This window comes from Castanea sativa, chromosome 3 (genome assembly GCF_040712315.1).
Source record: "Castanea sativa cultivar Marrone di Chiusa Pesio chromosome 3, ASM4071231v1".
NCBI lineage: Eukaryota > Viridiplantae > Streptophyta > Magnoliopsida > Fagales > Fagaceae > Castanea > Castanea sativa.
The window spans coordinates 4,055,456-4,079,562 of record NC_134015.1 but is presented as its reverse complement, the minus strand read 5'-3'; the positions used below and the strand labels follow the sequence as shown (position 1 = coordinate 4,079,562).

General features: G+C 32.5%; 1 protein-coding gene across 2 annotated transcripts; it reads left to right on the top strand.

Moving 5' to 3' along the window:
• Positions 1 to 19,329: 19,329 nt before the first annotated feature.
• On the top strand, positions 19,330 to 21,762 carry LOC142627203 (putative glycerol-3-phosphate acyltransferase 2). Of its 2 annotated transcripts, XM_075801010.1 has the most exons (3): positions 19,331 to 20,129; positions 20,249 to 21,125; positions 21,388 to 21,762. In XM_075801010.1, the coding sequence occupies exons 1-2, from the start codon at positions 19,386 to 19,388 to the stop codon at positions 21,119 to 21,121; spliced, it is 1,617 nt and encodes a 538-aa protein (XP_075657125.1). In that variant the 5' UTR covers positions 19,331 to 19,385; the 3' UTR covers positions 21,122 to 21,125; positions 21,388 to 21,762. The 2 variants fall into 2 exon arrangements, with proteins under 2 accessions (XP_075657124.1, XP_075657125.1); XM_075801009.1 differs by lacking the exon at positions 21,388 to 21,762 and having other exon boundaries at positions 19,330 to 20,129; positions 20,249 to 21,323.
• The last annotated feature ends 2,345 nt before the right edge of the window (positions 21,763 to 24,107 follow it).

Genomic DNA, 24,107 nt, shown 5'->3' with positions numbered 1-24,107 from the left:
ATTCAAAGCCCAAAAGAAAAATCATCAAGCGTGGCAACATAATGGGCTAGCCATATATATGCTTACTCAGCTTCTTTAATTAGCCGACAACGTCAAGGCCCATTACTCATCCCAGTAATAGGTTTCAGTCTTTCAGAAGTCCATCATCATAGTTTAATTGCAATCAAAAGCAGTTGGGAGACTGTAGGAGTTGGGGCCGAAAAATTTATTGCCCAACCCATTTGGGAGAAAAGAAAGCATATGCACCTATGCGTATATATTTATAATATAAATAAATAAATATATAAGTGTGGGCTTACATTTATTTGACTGCGTTTTCTTTGGATTTTGGTTGTTTTGTTTGTGCGCAGATTGGTTCTTGCAAAATAAGCCCATTCTGTAGGAGAGCCAAGCCCAACTCGCCCTGCAACAGTTAGGCTTGAGGCCTAGACTAGTAACTGTCCAATAGAGACAAGACACGATGTGTCTAGGGAACAACAAAAAAGTCTTACCAATATATCATCACATAATATAAATATATAATATTGATTTTGGAGATGATTTCGTAAATTTTGTATGAGCTGGGTACTTAAGACATACGTCTCATTAACATGTGAGCCTCATAAGTACGATACCGTTTTGTGTGTGATAAAATAGTAGCAAATAGCATCTAGTGGGAGGAGGTCATGTTATTCGAGTTCAAATCTTCTGTCTCACTTTTCTTGCTCTACTCTATACTCCACCAATAAAAACTTGCCACGTGTTCAAATCTTTAATTAATTACTACTATTAATTAATAACAGTAGCATTTAATAAGTCAATAATGATAATAATTAATTAAAGATTTGAACATGTGGCAAGTTTTTATTGGTGGAGTATAGAGTGGAGCAGGAAAAGTGAGATAGAAGATTTGGACTCATGTTATTCAGCTTTCTTATTTTTATTAATTTCTAATGTGGGATTTATTTTTTGCATTTTCAGTTGTACTATAACGTTGTGATCTCAGTATAATATTATTTTATCGAGCCAAAAAAAAGTAGTGTAGTACTTGATTTTCTAAAATTGAGCAGCTTCAATATTTTGTGTTACTGACTTATTGATTTGTGTTTGATTTTTCAAAAAAAATAATAATAATAATTTTGGCAACTAAAAATGCATTTGGACTAGTTTTCTTTTGAAAAAATTATTTGTGATACAAGTATATATAATTGTTTTTAGATCGATCGAAAATCGTATGAAAACTTTTTTTTAAAAAGTTTTTTTTTCAATGTTTATCCACTTTTCAAAAAGTTTTTCAACTTTTCTCTCTCCATACGAACCGGTCAAGGCTTTCAACCAATTTTTTGTCGTTTTCCTCCATTCTTTTTGCGAGGTTTTTCTCTCCAAAGGCCAGTAAGACCTTTATACCCTTCTTTTTGCATTTTATTTTATATTTCATGCATAACTTCATGCATTTTAAGGGATATTTTCGGACCAAACATATTTTGGAATTTTTTATGATTCAAGTCTTATTTTCTGAAATTGATTGATGGGTTTTTGTCCTATATTGCTATAATCATGATCCATAATGTTTAATTTGATCAATTTGGAATTTTATGAAGAATTGAAAATTCTAGGGCCTGTTTTTGTTCCGAATTGGGGTTTTTGTTCAATTTGGGTTGGATTGATGAAATTGGCTTGTTGATTTGATGTAATTGATCATTATAAACTGTTTTCTATCTTGTGTGATGATCAATTGGTTACTTGAGAAAATTTTCTACAAGTGCTTTTTGACAATTTTAGAGTTTTGTTTGTTTTAAACTCTATGCTCAAGCCAATTTTGTGATTCTAAACTTTAATTAGAACTTGTTGTCACTGCATTAAAGCATGCATCATGCCACTTATTTGGTCATGCATCATATAGATTATTCTGTTGTGCTAACTTGCAGTCTACCCTTGTGTTTGTGTTTTGTTTTTGTTCTTTCTCTTGTGTCTCTGTTTATCACTATAGTACCATGCCTAGGAAGACTAGAGCCAATAGGACATCCACCTCTACTCCCGTTCCTTCCTTTGAGAGTGATTGGTTCTTAAGTGAGAAGCACCAAGAGACTTTTGAGACTCTTAACACTAAGAGAAAAATTTGGGCTAAGCGTAGGGTTCTGTTAGATGAGATTGATACTGCCATTAGGGCAAACTTTGAGCATCGAGGCTGGTTGTCTCTTTTGGATTTTGATGCACCTCCTCCAGCCATCTTGATTAGAGAGTTCTATTCGAACCTCTTTGTTCATTCCTATGATTCTGGCACTCTTGTGTGGTGTTGGATTCGTGATAATGAGTATATCATTACTCCTTTGGTAGTGGCTAATGCTCTCGGGGTGTCTCTTGTTCAGCATCCTGTTTATCCCTGTGCTGTGTCTCCTCCCCTAGACGACATCATGTCCTACATCACTGATACTTCTATCCGGTGGGGTTTTGATCCTTGGATCACTTCTGCTGAACTCACTAAGTCTACCTATCTTATCTTTAGGATAGTGTGTCATTCCCTGTGGCCTATTTCGCATCTCTACACCATTCCTTTTGAGCGATGTGCATTTTTGTATGCTCTGGTTACGGATGCTCCTATTAGTTTTCCTCATCTGTTTCTTCATTCCTTGAACGAAGTGTATAGGAGTTCATCTACTGCTCATGCTCTTTTTCATCCTATTTTCATTCATAGGATTTTGTTGTTTTTAGGTTTGTCCGACTTTCCCGTGTCTGAGCTCGTTCATGTTATTGCTCCCATAGGTGCCACTTTTCTTAGGTAGATGGCTGCTTAGATGAGAGAGCGCTCTAAACGCCCTCGAGTTGAGTCTTCTAGTACTGTTCCCCCTTCTTCTTCTACAGGTGTTCCTTCTGGTGAGGAGTCTGCTAATCCTGTAGGAGATGCTATTGCTGATGTTCCTCCGCCATCGACTTCGGATGACTTTGACATTCGTCGTACGTTGGAGTCTGTTGTGACCGTTCAGGCGGCTCATGGTCAGATTTTGGTGGACATTCTGGACGAGATTTGTGCTTTGAGAGCAAAATTTGGCGCTTCTTAAACATTCCTCTTTGCTGCCTCCTTCTGATGATGGATTTTGATTTGTTGTTTAGCATTCTGTCATAAAAATGGGAAGTAGATTGTATATCGTAAGGGGAGTTTTGGTTTTTGGGACTTTGTTCTTTGAGAGCCTATGGAGATTAGATTATATCTAAGTGCTTCACTGTGTTCTTTCTGTTTTTGGCTCTTGATGTATTCATGATAGGGGGAGTTTTATTGTTTCTTGTTTCACTGCTTATAGACTTATGATTATGAGTTATTCATTAATATCATTGCTATTTGTCTATATTTTGTGTCTTATGAAATCAAGATTGTTATGTTTATTTACTTGTATTTTCCACACATACGTTTATGCATTTTTTTTAGTGTTTCAGGAAATATACAGGTTGATTCAATTAAGCTGCTGTCTACACTTGCAATTGATGGATAGTAGTTAGGATTGGATTTGTTCTAATGGGCATATTTTTGTAAAGGGTTTTTCTTTGTAAACTTTGAGTTTTTAGTTGTGTTTTGTCACGGATTGCCAAAGGGGGAGTTTGTTAGGTTCTAAGTACTTAGGAATTAATGTATTAGAACGCTAATATGTATTGTTGGCAAACCATGATCAAAATAGGTGTCTAGTTGTGTTTTAGACTTGCTCAAAGTATGTAATTTATGTAAAGTTGGAATCGAGTTAACTGCAAAAGTTATTGGGCATTTTTGCCTGACTCGATCGATCGAGAATTAGATTCAACTGATCGAAAATCGTGCAGATTGTTTTTTCTGCAGATTTTTCAACTTAGCCCTAAGCCCATATGACGTGTAGGGTTTTATGTTTTGCCCTAGGTATAAAATGCAAACCCTCACGTTTTTGAGGTTGCTCATATTGCTGTTTGTGTGAATCTCTTGTGAGATTTGAGAGGTGCTTACCTTCACACAAGCTTGGAATTATCAAGAAGGAGATTTCTTCGAAAGCTTGATGATCATTCAATTGCTACCATAACAGCTTAAAGATACACAAGCGGGGGTGCTTGTACTTGCTGGAGAATCCAAGAAAGAAGGAGTCCGTGGTCTCGGAGCTTGCACGTGGTCGTGTCAGTAAGTTCTACTAGTGGGTAGCAATAGGACGTTAGTGGTCTAAGTCACTATTGTACACTTCGATTCTTTCATAGTGGATTCAGGTTTACCTTGAGGATAGCTAGGTTAAATCCTCCCCAGGTTTTTTATTGGTTTGGTTTTCCTAAGTTATCATATCTTTGTGTTTTTTTATTCCGCACTTTACATTAATATGATTATATGATTGTGTTAACCTAGATCTGGAATTTGGACTAAGTAATAACTTGGCTTATTAACTAGGTTAATCCAATTGTGGTTTAAGGGATCTAAATAAACTCTGCACTTGGCAAAGCACAATCAAAGATATCTTGGTGTGGTAAGAATTAAGTAACGCGTTTCTTTGAAAGTCAAAGAAGCATGCTACTATGTCCAATGGTAAATGGGGAGAGCTTTAGATAAAAGTAGTAGTATCATTCGTTTAAGTCTTGTGAGAGAGGTAAAGACTAGATTTGCCTAGTGAGATAGTGTGAGAACACCCTTGTTGTATGGCATTACATTTGAACAGGGGCGGAGCTAAGAATTTTTGTTTGGGGAGGTCAAGTTGCGGCACTAATATATTTATCAAAACAACCCTCGTATACATATGTGTATAGATATATATACACACACACAGGCTTTTTTATTATATATACACACATATATACACATTTTTTTATTTGATAAGTTATATATATACATTCACCCAACCAAAAAAAAAAAAAACTTAGTATTTTCAATCAAAGTTATGTTTGATGACGACCTTTATAAAATAAAATTCATTTTTTCCATTTTCATAGTAAAATTCTTAAAAAGTTTCATTTTAAATACAAATTATCAAATTTTATACTAAAGTAAAAAATCTTTCAATTGAACTAATGAAAATTTAAAAAACATACAACTAAAGACATTAAAATAAGTTAGGCTCCAAACATATTTAAAGGTATCTTGTTCTAACCTATTACGTGTCAACTAAAGACACATTTCATGTCTAGTTTGACAAGATTTTTTTAATGAGTCAATGACTTATTAATTGCCACATAACAGGTTAAAAAAGATAAATTCAAACAAGTTTGATTCCAAACTTTATCAAATATTTAACAGATGTAAGAGCACATTTTACAATAAAAAATAGAATTGCAAAAAATAAAGTTATATCTTTATAACTATTAGACCAATTATTTTTTTTAAGAACATTACTGGACTAATTCAAATATTTGAGAGGTCAACTTTTATTTTTATAAACTAAACTTTAAAAATACAAAAAAAAATTATATATATATAATTTAAAATTTTTCAAAATTTTGGGGGGCCAAGCTACAGCAGAGCTCCGCCCCTGCATTTGAAGATAGGTTTCAAGTTAGCCTAACCAAGTTAAGTTTTGCGTGTTGTAGTGGTTACTATTTTATTATTTTGTGTGTATTTCACAACCTACAGCAAAATATTGCTCAATCATTTCATAGAAGAAAAATCTCAATATGAATCATTCTCCCGTACTTGTTATAAGAGCCATATCTACTATGTATTTATGTTATGCTAGCACATGTGATGGTTTTCCTCCAAGAGATATTTCAGAGTTCATACATATGCCACTTTTTGCACGTATCATATTACTGAATTTTAATTGATAATCTCTTATAGAGAGTGATTATAAGCATTCTCCTCTGGTTCTTTAATTCCGAATGAAATGAAAAATAAATAAAATAATTTAAAAAGTGATATAATTGATAATTTCTTATAGAGAGTGATATAACATTTAAATAAATTTTTTAGAAAATAGAAAATAAGGTGTAGGGTGAATTGTAGTTTTTGGTGATGCAAATTTTTTTTTTTTTTTTAATCTCACTATTGTTAGAGCATTCACATTCCAAAATTCTATCTCATCCTATTTTACCATTCCAAAGAACTACTTTATCAATTATACTATACTATTTTACAATACTTTCAACATCTTAACTTTTATTTTATAATACAACATATTAAAATAATATTTTTACATAATAAAATAATATATCTCAAAATTCAAATAAAACAAAAATTCAAAATCTAAAATTCGAGTGAGAAAAAAAAAATAAAATAAGTAAATAAAATATTAATTTTAAAAAAAAAATAAGTTAAAGTGCAATTCTACCTTTAATGCATTAATGCCAAATGATATGCGGGAGATTTTAAACTTTTATGCTCAATTTTCCATACTGCATATGCGAATGCTCTTCCACACTGTTTCGGGGGAAAAAATCATCAAGCGTGGTAACGTAATGATGGGCTAGCCATTAATGCATTAATGCCAAATGCTTTTGCAGCTTCTTTACTTTATCTACCGACAAGCCATCCCACAGCCAAAAAAGACAAGCTATCCCAGTAGATCAGTTTTAGGTTTGATTTTCAAATCTGGTTTCAGATGTCCATCAAATCATAGTACAATTGCAGGCTTCCTTTTCTTAAAGTAAAGTACAATTTGGTATTTAAAATTTGGGGCTAATTTTTTTTAATCAATATTTTTATTTTTGAAATTCATAGTTGACTGTTTTCATAATGGTATCGGTATATTTATGTTAGTAATTTGACAATTAATTGCCTTTCATAGTTAACTATTTCATGAAATACTAATCCTAAAATATGGTAGAATGTAAGAATTTCATCATTGTATGCAGAAAAACATATTATGGACAGGTAAATTATTAACAGAAATTGACTGCATGACAAATATGAAAACGAAAAAATTTAATAAAAAATGGTTAAAAATGAAAATTTTGAAATGTAAAGTATAAGTGCACAATTGCACCTGGATCTAAAAATAAGTGTTGGGCTCAGGTCCAATGAACCTTATACAATAAAATTTATAGAGAATGAGTTTGGAAATCTAGGTTCAGGATGTTGGAAGTTCGATTAACAGACTAAAGTGCCACAATCTAAATAAATGGTAGTCAAATATGACAAAGAGACCTCTTCGGACGTAAGCCAAAAACGATAAGTGTATATATGTTCTCTTTTTATGTCAAGGTTTACAATTCTTAGTTCCTGTTTTTTCTCCGTGGAAAGTGCGGAGGTCCCCCCTCTTTTATTCTTTCGTTTCCTTATATATTTTTTATTTACTGGTTTATACACGTGTCATACAAATCTTTCCCCTAGATACTTGTCACATCTACCACCTTCTCGAGGCCTTCAAATAATAGCTGGAAGGCTGAATACTACTATTCAGAGGTCATTTCCCCATTAATGCGGCCAGGGAGGTAGATACAGGGTCTTTTATGTGGAGGTAACAGCATTTTCCTTAGATATTTCTCTCACATCCTTGCGTCTAGAAAGTGCTTGAATCGCCCTCTTACCCATCGGTTATTTCCAGAATTCTGCCTTTAACCTTCTTGACAAGTCCCAAGATCATTGCCGGGCCCGTCCGAGGAGACATTCCTCCTCAGACAACTCCTCGGACCTTTACAGTGCAGACTGACTTGTGGGCCTGGAGGCCTTAATCAAAAACAAACTAGTACCCGTCAATGAAGCCCAAAGCCTAAATGTTTATCCAGAAATTTTTACCCCCCCACATAAAGGACTAAAATAGAAACTACCATAAACTTTAAAGGCCAAAAGTGTATTTAGTCCTATGATTAATTATAGTATTTTACTAATGTATAATGTATTATTTTTTATAAGTTATAATATACTATTTTTGGAAAAAATTTAGACAATTTTTTTAATTCTCAATAAAATTTTTACAAAAATAAATTTGTTAAGGCATACATTAATCAGACCTTTAATTATATTGGATTGAGTCCTTCTAAGGTCACAACTCACAACAAACAAAAAGTTTAAAGACCTTACTTTGACACAACTTAAACACAGGGCAAACGGTCATTGTATTATTTTTCGCTAATTTTCATTAATGGACCCGTAAGTGATATATTCCAATTATGAATTAACTAATGTATAAGTTTTGTCAAAGTGTGTGCCCTTATAAGAACTTTGTAACACCACTAATTTGCCTACTATCCCACACATGGCCAAGAAATTTTTTTTAAAATACCATATTGTGGTGGGCCCATGGGTGAGGTGATATTTCTAAATTTTTCTTCAAAAACACAAATTAAAAGATGTTCTGAAACTGTTATGACTATAGCTTTATTGTATTGGTTTTGCTGCAAGTTAACGAAGTAAAAGCCAATTACGATTCAAACATTATCTAAATTTTCTTTGGATAATACAATTGTTTTGTAGATATGTGACCTCTAGTGGTTAGAGGGCATGAGCTAAGTTGTTATTGGAGACTTTGGAGTTTGAATTTGCACTCGCAATTTGCTATGGTGCAAAACAAAATCAAATTATTGAAAATCCTGGCCAAGCCCTCAATCCAACATGATTCCAGTCATTTTCTTTGAAAATGATAAGGTAGTAGTAAGGTACTCAAGACTCAAAAATGGTAATACAGGATTTTTCTATTTCTTGGGTCAGTCCATCATAAATGTGTGTTAAAAACTATAACTTGCTGTGGGTCTGTGGTTATGATTAAGCAACAAGTTTTAATGAGAATGACAACTGCTTTCTAATTAAGAGCAGTTGAAAGTTGAAATGGATGGAAATCTGACTTCACAAGGTCCTGTTGATAAGAAATGGGGAAAACTAATTTTGTTGGTGGCAATGGTGACTGGTGAGTCTGAAATGCTGAAAATTGTGATATATCTAATCTTTTTTTTTTTCTTTTTTTTTTGAAATCATGATATCTCTAATCAAGTCTAGTGGAAAATGATGACGTCACTTCTCATCTATGAAGAGTTTATTATCTTTCTTTCCTTGTAATTTTTATTTTTAGATTGTAATTTTCTTATGATTAATGTGATTTTACTTGGGTCTTGCATGATTTACCTTTAATGCACCATTTAGAGTAGGCAATAGCCGCAATACACGTGATTCTAAAAAAGAGAAAAGAAAAAAAAGAATAGGCAATACACCTAACAAAGTGTCTGTTTTAAATTTTTTAAGTGATTAATTAACTAACATTGTATATTTTTGGTGATTGACATGTACCTTAAAAAATAGACAATTTACCCACCTAATTGGTGGAGTATGATCCACATATAATTACGTCTTTTAATGGAAAAAGGGTCACTAAATTCTCGTTAGGAAGAGGATAGGACACACCCATTGAAGTTTGGACTAAAAATAATAATGATAAAGAAGAAGCAATAATTAAAATAAATAAAATATTTTTTGCTAAAGTTCTTGAAACTTTTGGTTTTAGAGTTCTAGTTGGTGTAACCTTTGTTTCCTCAAAAAAAAAAGAAAAAAAAGAGGTCGGTGTAACATTTTAATTTTTTTTGAAACTTAAGAGTAAATTATCTTAATAATTAATAAGTTACATGTTTGATTGATATTAAAGCTCATTTAAAGTAAACTATCTTAGTAATTAATGAGTGATAAGACATAAGTCCATTATATTCTATGTAATACATATGTTGTGCCATTTGACGCAACTACGGTTTATATGACTCAACTTTTATTATATAGTATATATAATATAATATGATATTATTTTATAATTGTTGAATCTCAATACAATGAAATTTTTAAATTTATTCTCTTTTAATCTTCGCTAAAATAATGTTAATGATTGTCCAACATCTAGTGTTGACGGAATAAAGTTTGAGACCTAAGGCAATATTTTAATTGAGAATTTTTCTAAAATATTTAATTTCAATTATATAATATTTTATTAATTTATAGTTTATAGTAAAATATATTTTTCTTGCATTTTGGTACGCAAAATTAATAATCAAAATTATGTACTCAAGTTTTACTTACATCTCACTTTTAATATATAATGTGATTAATGCTTACTTTTCTCATGACGTAGTCAATTATAGGTAGTATATCAAACATTTTTAATGTTTTGAAACACTTTTTCTACCAAAGCAAATGTAACAATTATTTTCAATAAAATTATTTTATCCAAAAATACATTTGGGAAAAAATAAATATAGTCTTTTCATATTTAATATGTCAACTGGAACATTTTTTTTTTATTACGCTCCGTTTGTTTCAATAGAAAATTTTGTGTAAAGATAGTATTCCTTGTTTTTCAGTGTTTGGTAGCATAAAAAAAGATGAGACAAAGGAAAACTATTTTTGATCAATATAAAAAAAATGGCTTATTTTTGGAGATTGTTTTCCATTAAATTTTTTTTGAAAAACAACTGTATCTCACAGCAAGCTAAATAAGGGAAGTTAGGAAGATATTTTTCAACTCATTTAAAGTTGCTACCAAACATTGAAAAATGAGATAGTTTTATAGAAAATGTTTTTTAGAAAATAACTCATTTCCTAGAAAACATCATTGTTGAAACAAACAGAGCGTTAGCAAAACTTCATTTAATAATTTTAGTTATAAAAATAAATCAAAACCCCTAATATCAAGATAAATATTATTTTTAAGAAAACATTCAAGATTAGGACAATATTTCAGTTATATATGTGTGTGTGGGCGCGCGTGTGTATTCTTCTAAATTTGTAGTAACAAATTTATTAAGAGATCCTTTTTAAAAATCAATTAAGTTTTCTATTTTTTTTTCCTTAAAATTTTTCATATCTAGATTAATACCTTCTAATAAACATGTTAATTAAATAATAAAAGAAACATTATCTAAAATTAGAATAGGATAAAATTAAAATATATTTAAAAGTATGAAAAATAGAACTTGATTTATCCAAAGAAACTATTGCAATATCACTTAATAATAGAATCACCCAATATACAAAACCTAAGTAAAGATGAATTGAACACATAAATTGGTAAATTAGTACTAACCAAACCAAAATTAGTTTTACGTAGAGAATCAAATATCATAGCTTAGAACCAACAGATATCATGCATAGAGTACCGATGTTTTAATTTTATTTATTTATATTTATACAAGATAAAGGACTTGGCAATCCTTTAGGCTTTAAGTAATGATTTTCAAGCCACATACTCATATCATTAGATTTTCATTGTGGAAAAGATGATGCATATAAATTAAAGTCTTTTGTCTATTATGTGACCTCTTACTAAACTCAACTTTGAATGGTTGAAACTAAATAATTATTATTCTATTATGTGGACATTTTCAGGAGAAGTTCTTTGTAACTTTAGGGAGTTAATAAGAAGTTATTTTATTTTTCAAGGTTTGTGAGCAGCACTTTTGGATGTATCTAAGGAACCATGGAAAAGAAAGGGCATTGTCAAGGGACCTTGATTTAACTTTGCTTTGTCTTGAGGTGAAAAATGAGGCAACACTTTTGGGAGTATCTAAGGACCATGGAAAAGAAAGAACATTGTCAGGAGACCATAATTTAACTTTTCTTTGTCTTGAGGTGAAAAATGAGACTACATTTTACAAAGATACAAGCTCTTTGCAGAATGTGTGACCATACAAAGATAAAAACATAAAAACATAAACAAAATATTCTTGTATTTATTTGTATGTGAATTTCAGTTGAAATTATTGCAAATTTCACATGGAAATTGTTTTATGAACCTACTGGGAGTACTCACGTTACTATCAACCCTTAATTTATTTGTGGTGTGAATTTCAACAATGTGTCAAACTAAAGATAACATATATCATATTTGTTTGTTCGTTTAGACCCCTTAAACAGATTGTTTAACTTAATTAATTAACCAAGTGATTACTTAGATTAATTATTTAGATATAGGTTAAACACAAATAAATCATATCATGCAAATATACTGAAAAGTAAATAACACAACAATATGATGACTGAGGAAAACCAATTAAACGAACCATCTCAAGGTAAAAATCTAGAGAGGATATGATCTAATTATTCTCAAGGTAAAGCAAATCAACTATAAGAGAATTGAAGTTTTAACAATCAGATTTAACTCTAAATTTATTGCTACCTCGTGTAGTAATTTATTGACACGATCACGTGCAAACTCCGAATTCACGGACTTTTTCTCTTCTTGGATTTACACTAACACAAGCACCCTTGCTTGTGACTTTGAGATCTCACTCAAAAGTTTAACAACACAAATTCTCTAGTTTGTGACTCCAAGACGACTTTTGAAGGTTTAGATCATCAACAGTTGTTGATCTTGTTACAACAACTTTAGATCTACCGAATCTAATGATATGAGAATGATTTCCGATAGTGACTTTGATAGAGAAAGGCACAATACCTTTTAGATCTCACAAGAGCACCTCCAAAATCTCTCAAGAAACTCTAAAAACGTAGTTAGAGTTTTCCTTTATATACTATAAGTGTTTTACTTGAGACCCAAAACGTTTAAGCCAAATTTGGGTTGAAATAAAATTCTATAAAAATTTCATGTCTGCGATTTTCAATCGGTCGGATCTAATTTTCGATCGGTTGGATTTCACTGAATTTGAACTCTCATTTCTGCAGCTTGAATGTTATTGTATTTTGACTTGTAACACCTTGAGTATTGTCTAATCAAACCTATAAATCTAGGAATTTATATCTAAACAAGTTTATGCTTGCGATTTGCCAATTGTTCTAAACTTTAGAACCTAACAATATTATATATTTATATCATGATTAAGTTGAAATTCATTGACATTTTATTTATATGTTATATATAAAAGTAAAAATGTTGAATTTTCTCATGCATAATACGGGTTAGCGACTAGTATTTAATATATAAGAAATATATATATATATATATATTTTTTTTGAAAGATGTAATTTAGCAAATGTAGTACTTAATAATTTAATTTCTTGGACACCTTGTATAGCTTGGGCTATGGGGCCCGTTGCCCTCCACAATCTCACAGCAATGTAATGTGACCTAGCATAATATGTGAATTTAGCACAAAATGTTACCCTCTGTCACACGATACCTGTACCATACGTAACCTCGATCGTTTGATTTTTTTTTTTTTTTTGGTTCTTGTTTCTTGTTTCTGTTTTTTATAATAAAAAGGAGGATGTCTTAATTATGAAGTAAAATAAAAGACTTTTGTTGAGCTGGTGCTTGGTGGTGGATATTTAATGACTTAATAAATGCGAATTGAGCCCTTCCCTATAGAAGTTGTTTACTATTTGTTTGATCTCAGTTTGTTTTCATAGTTTTCTAGTGGACCGTCAAGACAAGGAAATGACTTAAAAAACAAAAGTAATAGTAATGGAAAGAATAATTTTAAAATATTTATTATATATATATTTTTTGAGAAAAATATTCTTTGCATTCTTATGTTTAGGAGTTTTAATGAAAGAAATGAAAATTTTATTTTTTTATTTAGGAGTTTAAGTAGAGTGGAATGAAATAGGTATGATAGAACTCTAATTCATTTTTATTCTCTTAAAATCTCAAATTTTCATTTCTCTAAAAATTAAGAATAATTTGAGGAAATAAAATTAGATTTAATGAATATTTTTGCTAAAACTCTCAAAATACACCTATATTTTCAACCCTTTTATTTTAAAATAGAGATCTGATAGTAATATTATTATATAATAATTCAAGTATTTTTACTCTTTGTTATTACCAAACAAGATTACATACTTTCCACTTCTTATTTTCTTTACTTTAAAATTTTCAAATAAAATTACTTAATTTCTTTTCATTCATTTATTTTACTTAAATATATTTCATTCATTTCTATTCTTTTACGATCATATCATTCCTTTATGAACTTTTAAACAAAAGCTAGGTGAAATCATTGCATCAATGGATCAGGGGGATCAAATAGTTTAGGAACACATATTTGGGCACACATTTTGTCACAATTAGTGATTGGAGAGCTTTAAGTGGTGGATTCGTATGTAAATAACATAATCCAATCACCAATTCATACCCAAATAAGGTGAGAACAAGTGTGCAGTACTAGAAGAGCTCGCGAGGGGCAGAGGATCTCACTCTTACTTCATAGACCTGCAACCGAAGTATATGCCGACAACTTTTCATTGTAATTGCTTTATGCAAAACTAGCACTATTTTTTTGTGATGTACGAATGAATCTTCAAGGAGGAATATTGTTAGGGATATAAAATTTGTCACAAAAAATTTACAAACTAATAATATGGTGAGTAGTTATTGGTAAATGAAAAAAGTAATGTTAATGTGGGTTCCAGTTAATTCAGCTGGTAAAGTCTCTGATAGTTGTATAAGAGATCTGGGGTTCAATCCAAGCTTACATCAAAAACTGATTGGTGTCTTAATTTGATAATAAAGAGCAATTATCAGAAGCGGACGCCGTAAGTTGAAACTCTAAAAAAAAGAAGTAATGTTAATAGTGGGCCTAAATGAAAACTAAAAAAAAGTTGGACATATCAATAGTTTGTAAAAATATTGTACAATAGTTTGTGATTATAATATTACTCATCATCAAATGTAATGAAAAATTAATAAAAGATTTGCAAATATCATAAAAATTAAACAATAAAAAGGTTCATTAAAAATACCTGAAGTTATATAATAGAAGACGTACCATAGGGTAAGATCAAATTTCTGTCATCTTTATTAACTTTGATAACAAAGTTTCACCAAGAGTAGAATACTTCAATAATTTTGTGTATTTAATAGTGTGGTGAGCACTTTTTTGTTAGTTGCGATAAAAGGGACAAAACGATTTTCTATTTGGCTTAAGGGAAAAAAAGAAGATATTAATAAAAAAGGCGAAATCATTTATTTGGTACAATAACAATTCGTAGGGTATGCATTCTTTTATCATAAAGTATATGACTCCAAAAAGGAAGAAGAGAAAGTGATATTTAAACGAGTGATTTCCACTCTCTTTAGAGCCACCTCCTCATAATATAATATCTGGCGTAACAATTGTACGCAGTGCAGGAGTGGTGTACATGGGTCGGGGAGGTATTTTCAACTCGTGAGAAATTACCAATTTCATGTGTAAAAACTAAAATCTAATTTAACCCAATTCCTAGATGGGTCGGGTCGATGGATAGTTCATATATATTCTTTATATTGTAAAAAATTGAGTTTTCATCAAAATTTAAACTTTAAAAAAAATTCTTACTGTTAATATAATATGCTAAAATTATATTGAAAATTTTCAAATTCATCAAAACTAAATAGCAAAATCAATCAAACTAAAAAATTCAAATAAGTTAATAAAATAAACTTATGTATATGGTGAGTCAAGTTGGGTTAGATGGATTTAAAAAATTATTAACCCAAACCCTACCCAACCCAAGGTTCAAAATAGAATTCCAACCCATCAATCCACAAAAACCAATCTATGGTGTTGGGTTGGGTTGGGTTGGTGGGTTTGATGCATACTCCTTTTTTGTTTTTTGAGAAATAAGTACAATATGCTACTAACTCTGTAATTTCAACTATTTCTTCTATAAAAGCACTTTGTGTATAAGAATATATTAATTCAGTTACAAGACTCTTTGCTATATATTCCTCTAATTGTATGATATATCACCATATATATAAAGACGTGCTTTTTAAGCAACTGTGCCATCCTTGGGGTTTATAATAATGGAGTAAAAATTTATGAACTTGTCGATGGTCTATTGCCATAATGACATCTCCTTAACTCTGCACAGAGGTAGCTAACCAGGGTGCAAAACTGCAAACCGTGTGAACAATATGCTGTAGGTAATATAACCTAGGGGTAGGTTGGTATCTATAATTATTTTACCAAAGTGAGACAAAACCTTAGCTGTAAATTTATTTTCCCTTATAGCATTGCCCCTCTCTATTAATCGAATCAAATGGTATCTATAATCATTGTACCAAATTAAGACAAAACCTTAGCTGCGTGTAACTTTATTTCCCCTTGTAGCATTCCCTCTCTCTATAATCAAATAAAGGGGTTTAAGTTAACATTAATAATTTAATATCATTAATGCTTCAACTGATCCACATCCATTGAAATTAATAAAAAGGAAATGTCCCCATTTTTTTTACTTAGCAAGCAAGATATAAATGTAGGCTCATAATTAGAAGTTTAGATGTCAAATAATCCTTACCAGAAAATAATATTGGTACGTTACATGCATGGAATGAACAAATTTGAAAGTGATTGATAGGGTAGAACCTTGCCCAAGTTAGGTTTTTTTTAGAAAATGATAATCATGAAACTCCAAAATTTGTAATTTTATATGTAATATGTTGGGCTAAGAGGCCTGTTAATTAAGTTTATCCATGGTTGTGGTGATTTTCAATTAACTCAATTTGTAAAGTCTTTTGTTGTTGTATAAAGATGTGGACGCCATAACGTCTTGACCTAATGGTAATTAAAGAAAATAATCATGAAGGAATGGATGCCATAAATTTCAAATCGAATCCTATTCATCAAAAAAGTTTATCCATGGTTAGGCTAAGACGTGTAAGACACATATTAGCTAGTTAAGTTTTTTTATCTTTGAAACAAGAGTTCCCAAAAAGAAAACACTAAAAGTAATATGAATTATACTACTAAAAGTTTACAAATTAACAAGACAATCAACTTGATTTGTGTCACATTGACAACATACAACAAAAACAACCAAACATTGATGCTAAAATTTTGGGGTTGATTATGATTTCTTAAAAAATTAGTCAAGGTCAGTCATATATATTCTTTTTTTGCCATCCTATTTTATCCGAAGTTATACTTCCTGTTACTTTCATAATTGACATTTCATTATTTACTATTTCTATTAATATTATTTTTGGTTTTCCTCTACTTTTTTTTCGTTCTCTAAACTTGAATCAACTCACTATTTTTACACCAACAACATGATAATAAAATTTCCTAATTACCTTATTATTTAGTTTGTAAGATTTTTTATGTTGTAAAATTTGTAATACTTTGCGTAAACAAACCTTTTCTAAATTACATATCCATATCAATTTTATTGACTATAACTTAAGACATAATTCAGCAAAAAAAAAACTTAAGACATAGTTAACTGATATGTTATCTTTCTTTTCTTTTTCTTTTTTTGTTTGAATTCAAGCTTGTGATTTTTATTGAGTAAACAAGTGGTTGAAGGCTATTTATAACAATAAAAGACAATTATAGTATCATTTTCTTGGAAGACAATTATACTATCATTTTCTTGAAAAACACATATAGATAAGTTTTAGTACGTTGAAATGGCCTTGGTGCTTGTCAAGTTAGATTGTACAAAGGATGCTTCAAAGTTAAGCTGACAGCGAGAAGACAGTGCTTTAATGGTTCAAGATGAAGTACGGGCTTAAAAAATTAATGTGAAAGAGAGGATGTGATTATTACATTAATGTTCTAGAGATTCAGGTCCGGTGCAATAATTGAAGGGTTGAGAATGAAAGTTATTTTTTTTTAAAATGCTGTAATTCCTTAGATATTGTATCTGATTTTAATCCATTTTCTAGACAGTGCAAGTACTGGAATAAAAACAAAGAAGGAAGCAAAAATATGCAAGAAGAGGAACAGAGACAAGACAATTAAAAATGTGTTTATTTTGAAAGAAAATTAGATTTTCACTAATTATTTTAAAAAAGTTTTTATGAAGAATTAAAAAAATTATCAGAATTTTTAATTATTTTTTTATAAATTTTTTTTAAAAATGATTTACTAATAAATTAGTAAATTCCTTTAGTCATTACGTCTCACTGGGCAGGTAGGGCACATACTCCATCTACGATCACTCAATCATAAACAATACTGTTCACATCTATCATAGCAAGGGCCCTACTTCCTTAAAAGTACACATATAGCAAGGGCCCTACTTCCTTAAAAGTACATATATATATATATATATATATATATATATATTTTTTTTTTTTTTTTTGGAAAGACTTACAATACTTAAACCATCCAAAGACTTGCAATACTTAAAAGTACACATTCATAGGAGAAAATTTTGGTATTTATCCATAATTTGAAAACTATGTAACAAAATGCTAATGTTTTCAAACTATTTAGCAAAATGCTATTATTTTAGAATTTTCTTTTAATAAAATTGTGTTCTATGTGTAATTTTAAGTAGAACTTGACATAATTAATGTCGAGTAAAATTTAAGTGGTAAAATATGAATAGAACTCAATAGAACTCAACATTAGCAAGAGTCGACACATTGCTAATGTTGAATTCCATGAAACTCAATTTTGTAAAAATCGAGCTCAAAAAATAAGGACATTTTGCTAAATAGATTCAAAACATAAACCTTTTGTTACATAATTTTCAAATTATGGGTAAATACCTATTTTGGCCCATTCATATAAGGGTAAAAGGGTTTACTTTTATTTTTTTGGTCAAAAGGGTAATTATATTAACAAAACATTAGCCCGTTAGGAGACGGGTATCAGTTACAAAAGGGCTGCTACCAGCAGCTACATGAGCATTATCAAAGTTTAAAACTTCCATAACAGATAGGGGGAGGGGTTACAAAATAAACAAAACACTCCGCCTGAGCACATCTAATTTTTGCAAGGGAATCAGCGGCACTATTGGCTTCCCTGTAGCAGTGAATGAGCTAGAGCTGATTGAAAAGTTGGAGAGTGTCCCTACAATCATTGACCAAAGGTTGGGTTAGCCTATTAGTGTTAGATGGGGAAGAAAGGAGCTTAATAGCTTCAGTGGAGTCCACATTGATAATAAGATTGTGGATATGAAGGTTCTTTGCCATATGGATGCATCCCAGAGAGCCCAAAGCTCAGCCATGAGGACGGAGGTGGAGCCAATGTGCCTAGCGAAGCCTTGAATTCACTGCCTCTCGGAGTCGCGAATGAGGCCTCCACCGCCAACTTTGTGATTAGTAACAGATGCATCAGTGTTAAGTTTGAACCAGCCCGAAAGAGGGTTTACTCCAAATAACATGCAAAAACAAAAAGTAAAACCAATAAAATTTAGGTACAATTCTTTAGGTATTGTTACTTAAATTTCTCAATTAAATTTAAACACGTGATTGTATTAAATTTATTATCCTTGGGAAATATAATACCGTTTGTTCTGCATTGCTCAATGTATGCGTGTGATTGGATTTAATTGAATAACTTAAGGGTAAAATCTAAGGAATATTACCTCACTTTTTGCCAAAGTAAAAAAAAAGGGGAAAAGTTCAGCTGGAAGCATGTTCAATATGAGTGTCAGTTGGAATTTAAGACTTTGTTAAGATGAATTTAGTGCATTTTAGAATTTCAAAGGAAAGCAGTGTTCTGGACATGGGTTAATATCTTAGAAATGGTTAAATGTGGACTTGGATAATTGATTACCATCTAATAGACAGCAGCATATAATGTAATTTCTATTATTTAGCCTAGTGTTAAAGTTTTCTTCTCCTCACCATTTCCTAACAAATGAGGCCTCTATAAAATGCTCTTCAATGTTACAAAACAAAAATCAAAATATGGCTGGAAAACCTTTCAATATGAAAACTCTTTCCTTCATGTTCAAAACTTTCCTCGGAAAAATAGAGAACCATCTCAACATCCCAGGAAGGCTTGGCAATGTCCATGCACCCCACTTAAAATTTCAGAAGTACTCTTATCTAGCCCATAAATCAGAGGAGCTTCAAAACCAGACTTTATTGTTTCATGTGGAGGGAGCACTGTTGAAATCATCATCACTCTTTTCTTACTTCATGCTAGTGGCCTTTGAAGCTGGATGGCTCTTAAGAGCTCTTATTCTGCTTCTTTTGTACCCTCTTGTAAGTTTTCTTTGTTTGGTTTGTGAAGAAGTGGGATTAAAGATTATGGTTTTCGTATGCTTTGTGGGGATTAAAAAGGACAGATTTGTGATTGGAAGATCTGTCTTGCCCAAGTTCTTCCTAGAGGATGTTGGCTATGAATGCTTTGATGTGGTGATGAGATGTGGGAAAAAGGTAGGAGTGACTAATTTGCCTGAAGTGATGGTGAATTGTTTTCTGAGAGATTACATGGGGGTTGAGGCTGTTGTGGGAAGAGAGTTGAAGGTATTTTGTGGGTATTATTTGGGTTTGATGGAGGAAAAGAAGTCAGCTAAAGTAGTTTTGAAAGAGATATTTGAGGAGGAAAAAGAAGGATCTCATGTCATAGGTATTGGTTGCTTCAATGTGTCTTTTGACCATCAACTATTTTCTCACTGCAAGGTTGGAATTATTTTCTTTTTCTCTCTCTCTCTCTCAATCTCTCTCAATCTCTATGTTTGTATGTGAAAGATGTCAAGTGTTACTACTAACACACACTTGCATGATTTGTGTTGCTCCAGGAAATTTACTTGGTAAGTGAGGCTGAGAAGAAGAATTGGCAAATCCTTCCAAGGGAGAAATATCCAAAGCCATTGGTCTTCCATGATGGAAGATTGGCTTTTAGGCCAACTCCAGTTGCTACTTTAGTCCTGTTAATGTGGGTTCCATTTGGTTTGTTGGTTGCCATACTCAGAGTCCTTGCTACCTCGCTACTTCCTCTCCATATATGCGTCCCAGTCTTGAGCTGTATTGGAATGCGGGGTTCTGCACCATCGCCAAACTCACTTCCTACTCCAATCATTTATGGAGAAATATCAAAGGGCATACTCTATGTTTGCAACCACAGAACTCTTATAGACCCACTCTATGTCTCAGCGGCTGTCAGGAAACCAGTCACTGCAGTCACATACAGCTTAAGTAAGATTTCTGAGCTGGTTTCACCAATCAAGACAATTCGATTAGCAAGAAAGAGGGAGGAAGACGCAAAGATGATAGAGAAGCGGCTAAGCCAAGGTAACCTTGTGATTTGTCCAGAGGGAACTACTTGTAGGGAACCATATCTACTTCGCTTCAGTCCTCTATTTGCAGAGACAACTGATGATATAGTTCCTGTTGCCATAGACTTTCAGTCTAGCATGTTCTATGGAACAACAGCTAGTGGGTTAAAATGTTTAGATCCCCTATTCATAGTTATGAACCCAACTACAAACTGCGATGTCAAGATTCTTGAGAAGTTACCAAAAGATTTTACTTGTGGGGTTGGAGGTAAGTCCAAGTTTGAAGTAGCCAACTATGTGCAGGCAAAGATAGCTGAAGCCTTAGGATTTGAGTGCACCAACTTAACAAGGAAAGACAAGTACTTGATGTTGGCAGGCAACGAGGGGAAAGCGTAGTTTGGTATATGTTTATTTCTTATTTTTATTTCCTGAATATTCTAAAAGAAGAACTGTTTACAAATAATTTTGATTTAGGCTTTCTATGAAACTAAACAATCGTTTTGTAATTTCTGTAAAATGATATGATAAGAACATTGTGATATTGAGAATTCTTCTACATCAGTATCCTATAGTCCATGAGAAACTTGCTTTTTTTTTTTTTTATACACTTGATTGCATCTACTCACTCTCTCTCTGATATGATTCACAATGTCTTGGAATAGGTAGCCATTTTTACAGTGGGAGTTAATTCCCTTTGAATCTTTAATGTCTCCAATGAAGCTTAAGTGAGTGATGTTAAGGATACAGCTGTGGTCCTCAAAGATAGCAGCTAAGACATATGCAGCTAGTATCACAGGTGTTGCATTCAAAATACAAATCTTGGATTGTGCTGAGATAGGATTTAGGATAAGATAGAATATTATTCAATTTTGTATCTAAGTGATAAGGGAGAAGCATATCTGATTTGTATAGAAGAGTTAAGGCCGAATTGCATGGTGAAGTGTATCTGGTTGTGTATAGATGTAGGTTAGGCCGAATTGTATTTTAAAATTTGAATATGTAACAAACTCTACTATATATGAAAATGCCTTGAACGTGAATGGTAAGGTTTGGAAACAATTTCAATTATTTGTTTTTACATGGTATCAGATCTATTGTGACATACGTCTTTTCTTTTTCAATGGCTTCCTCATCTTCATTAGCTTCTGCTGTCACCTCTACTACTTCTCTTTCTCCCTCTTCACTTACTGCTATAACCATCTCATCACCATATAAAACTTACCCGTTACAACTACCTAATTTGGAAAGCTCAAATTGTCGGCAACATCTCTATGGATATCTCGTAGGAAGCACTCCTGCTCCACCTCAATCTCTCACTTTTGAAGTCAATGGAGACGTACAAGTCATCCAAAATCCGGACTTTGGTCACTAGTATTTACAAGACCAAATGATCCTTAGTGCCATAATATCTTCCCTCTCTGAGCGTATTCTGGCTCATGTGGTCAAATTCAACACATCAAGGGATGTGTGGCAAGCCTTCGGATATCCTGCTTTTCGAACTGTTAATCATGTTCTTTCAAAATTTAGGATATGTTTAGATAAAATTTATTGCTGAAAACTGAAAATATTGTAGCAAAATAATTTTTAAGTGTGTAAAAAATTACTGTTTACTCTTTTTTACTGTTCATATGCCTTAGTGCACTGTTCATGTCCCATGAACAGTGCACTAAGCGCTGGTCTATTAAAAAAAAAAAAAAATGCGGAAAGGGTTTGGACGCAGACGCAGACGTGTATCCAAACCCTCTCTTAGTCTGTCTGTTATTTCTAGCAAGGTTGTTCACCCTTGTTCTGCTTGTCTCAGTTCTAAGAGTAAATAACTTTCTTTTTCTTTATCTTGTACACAAATAAATTTTCCTTTAGATTTATTACACACTGATGTATGGGGTCTATCTCCTATTTACTCAAAATTTGTCTTCAAATATTATGTCTCTTTTGTTGATGCGTTCAGTCGCAATACTTGGCTTTATCCCATGACAAAGAAAAGTGATGTGCTACCAACTTTTATTAAATGACAAAAATATGTTAAGCATTATTTTAATCGCAAAGTAAAAGTTGTTCAATCTTATTGGGGTGATTAGGGCGGTTCACGGGTCGGTCTGGGTCGAGTTTGTGCCCAACTCAAAACCGACCTAATCACTTTGGGTTTTCTATGCCTAGACCTGCCACCGACTGGTGAATGGAGTCGGTTCGGGTGGTCGGATTTTCATCTGGTACGGATCGGTCCTCGATCGGTTTCGAGTTGTGAGAAATTTTGTCGGATTTTGCCAAAAGCCGTCGAAGTTGGCGAGACCTGACTGGATTTTGGGCGAGATCTCGGTGGACTCGAAGAGAACAGGCCGAACTCGGCGAGTCTGGCCGGATCTCGATGAGATCACGGCATATCTCAAAGAGATCAAGCCGAATCTCGACGAGATCTTGCCTAATCTCTTCGAGTTCAAGCCAGATCTCCTCAGATTCAGACAGAAAATTAGCACTATCTCGCCTGCTCTCTTCAAGTTCAGGTCGAATCTCCTTAGATTGGACAGAAATCAGCGCTATCTCGCCTGCTCTCTTCGAGTTCGGGCCGGATCTCCTCAAATCGAACAGAAAATCAACGTTTTCTAGTCAGTATATGGTCGGGCCGGTTGAAAATCGGTTTCTTAGCCTCAAATCTACCAACCGGCCCGCCGTTTTCGGGTTCAAGGGGCAGAAACCCGCCGCAGACCCATCACCAGCGTCAGGTCAGCCGGTTCTCAAGTCGTAACGGACGATTTGGGCGGGTGGGTCAGGTTTCGATTCTATTTGGACACTCCTAGGGGTGGTGAATATCGCTCACTTAACAAATTTATCCAAAATAGCGGCATTACTCATCATGTTTCCTGTCTTCACACGCCTCAAAAAAAATGGTGTTATTGAGCGTAAACACCATCATCTTGTGGAAACTGGCTTAGCTTTATTAAATCATGCTCACATTCCTCTTCAATATTGGGAAGATACTTTTCAAACAACTTGATATCTGATTAATAGACTCCATTGTTCCACACTACAAAATCTATCTCCTTATGAAAAATTGTTTGCTCAAACACCTGATTATAATTTCTTGCGTGTTTTTGGTTGTGCATGTTGGCCTAATTTACGTCCTTATAATTCCCACAAACTTCAACCACACTCCACTCAATGTGTCTTCCTTGGGTACAGCTTACTTCATAAGGGATATAAATGTTTACATATTTCTTCAGGTCATGTCTATCTTTCCAGAGATGTGCTCTTCAATGAAGATATTTTTCCTTTTGCTAGGTCGTGTTCCCTAAATTCCGAGTCTGTATTACACTTTGTTCAGGTACAGTCCTCCACTGGGCTTCACGCAGCAATTCCTTTCTCAGTTGGACCGAATTCTACCACT

Excerpts from the sequence above, each read along its gene's own strand:
- LOC142627203 (XM_075801010.1), top strand. The coding sequence starts at position 19,386 with ATGTTACAAAACAAAAATCAAAATATGGCTGGAAAACCTTTCAATATG. Across the intron at positions 20,130-20,248 it reads AACTATTTTCTCACTGCAAG|GAAATTTACTTGGTAAGTGA; the intron begins GTTGGAATTATT and ends GTGTTGCTCCAG.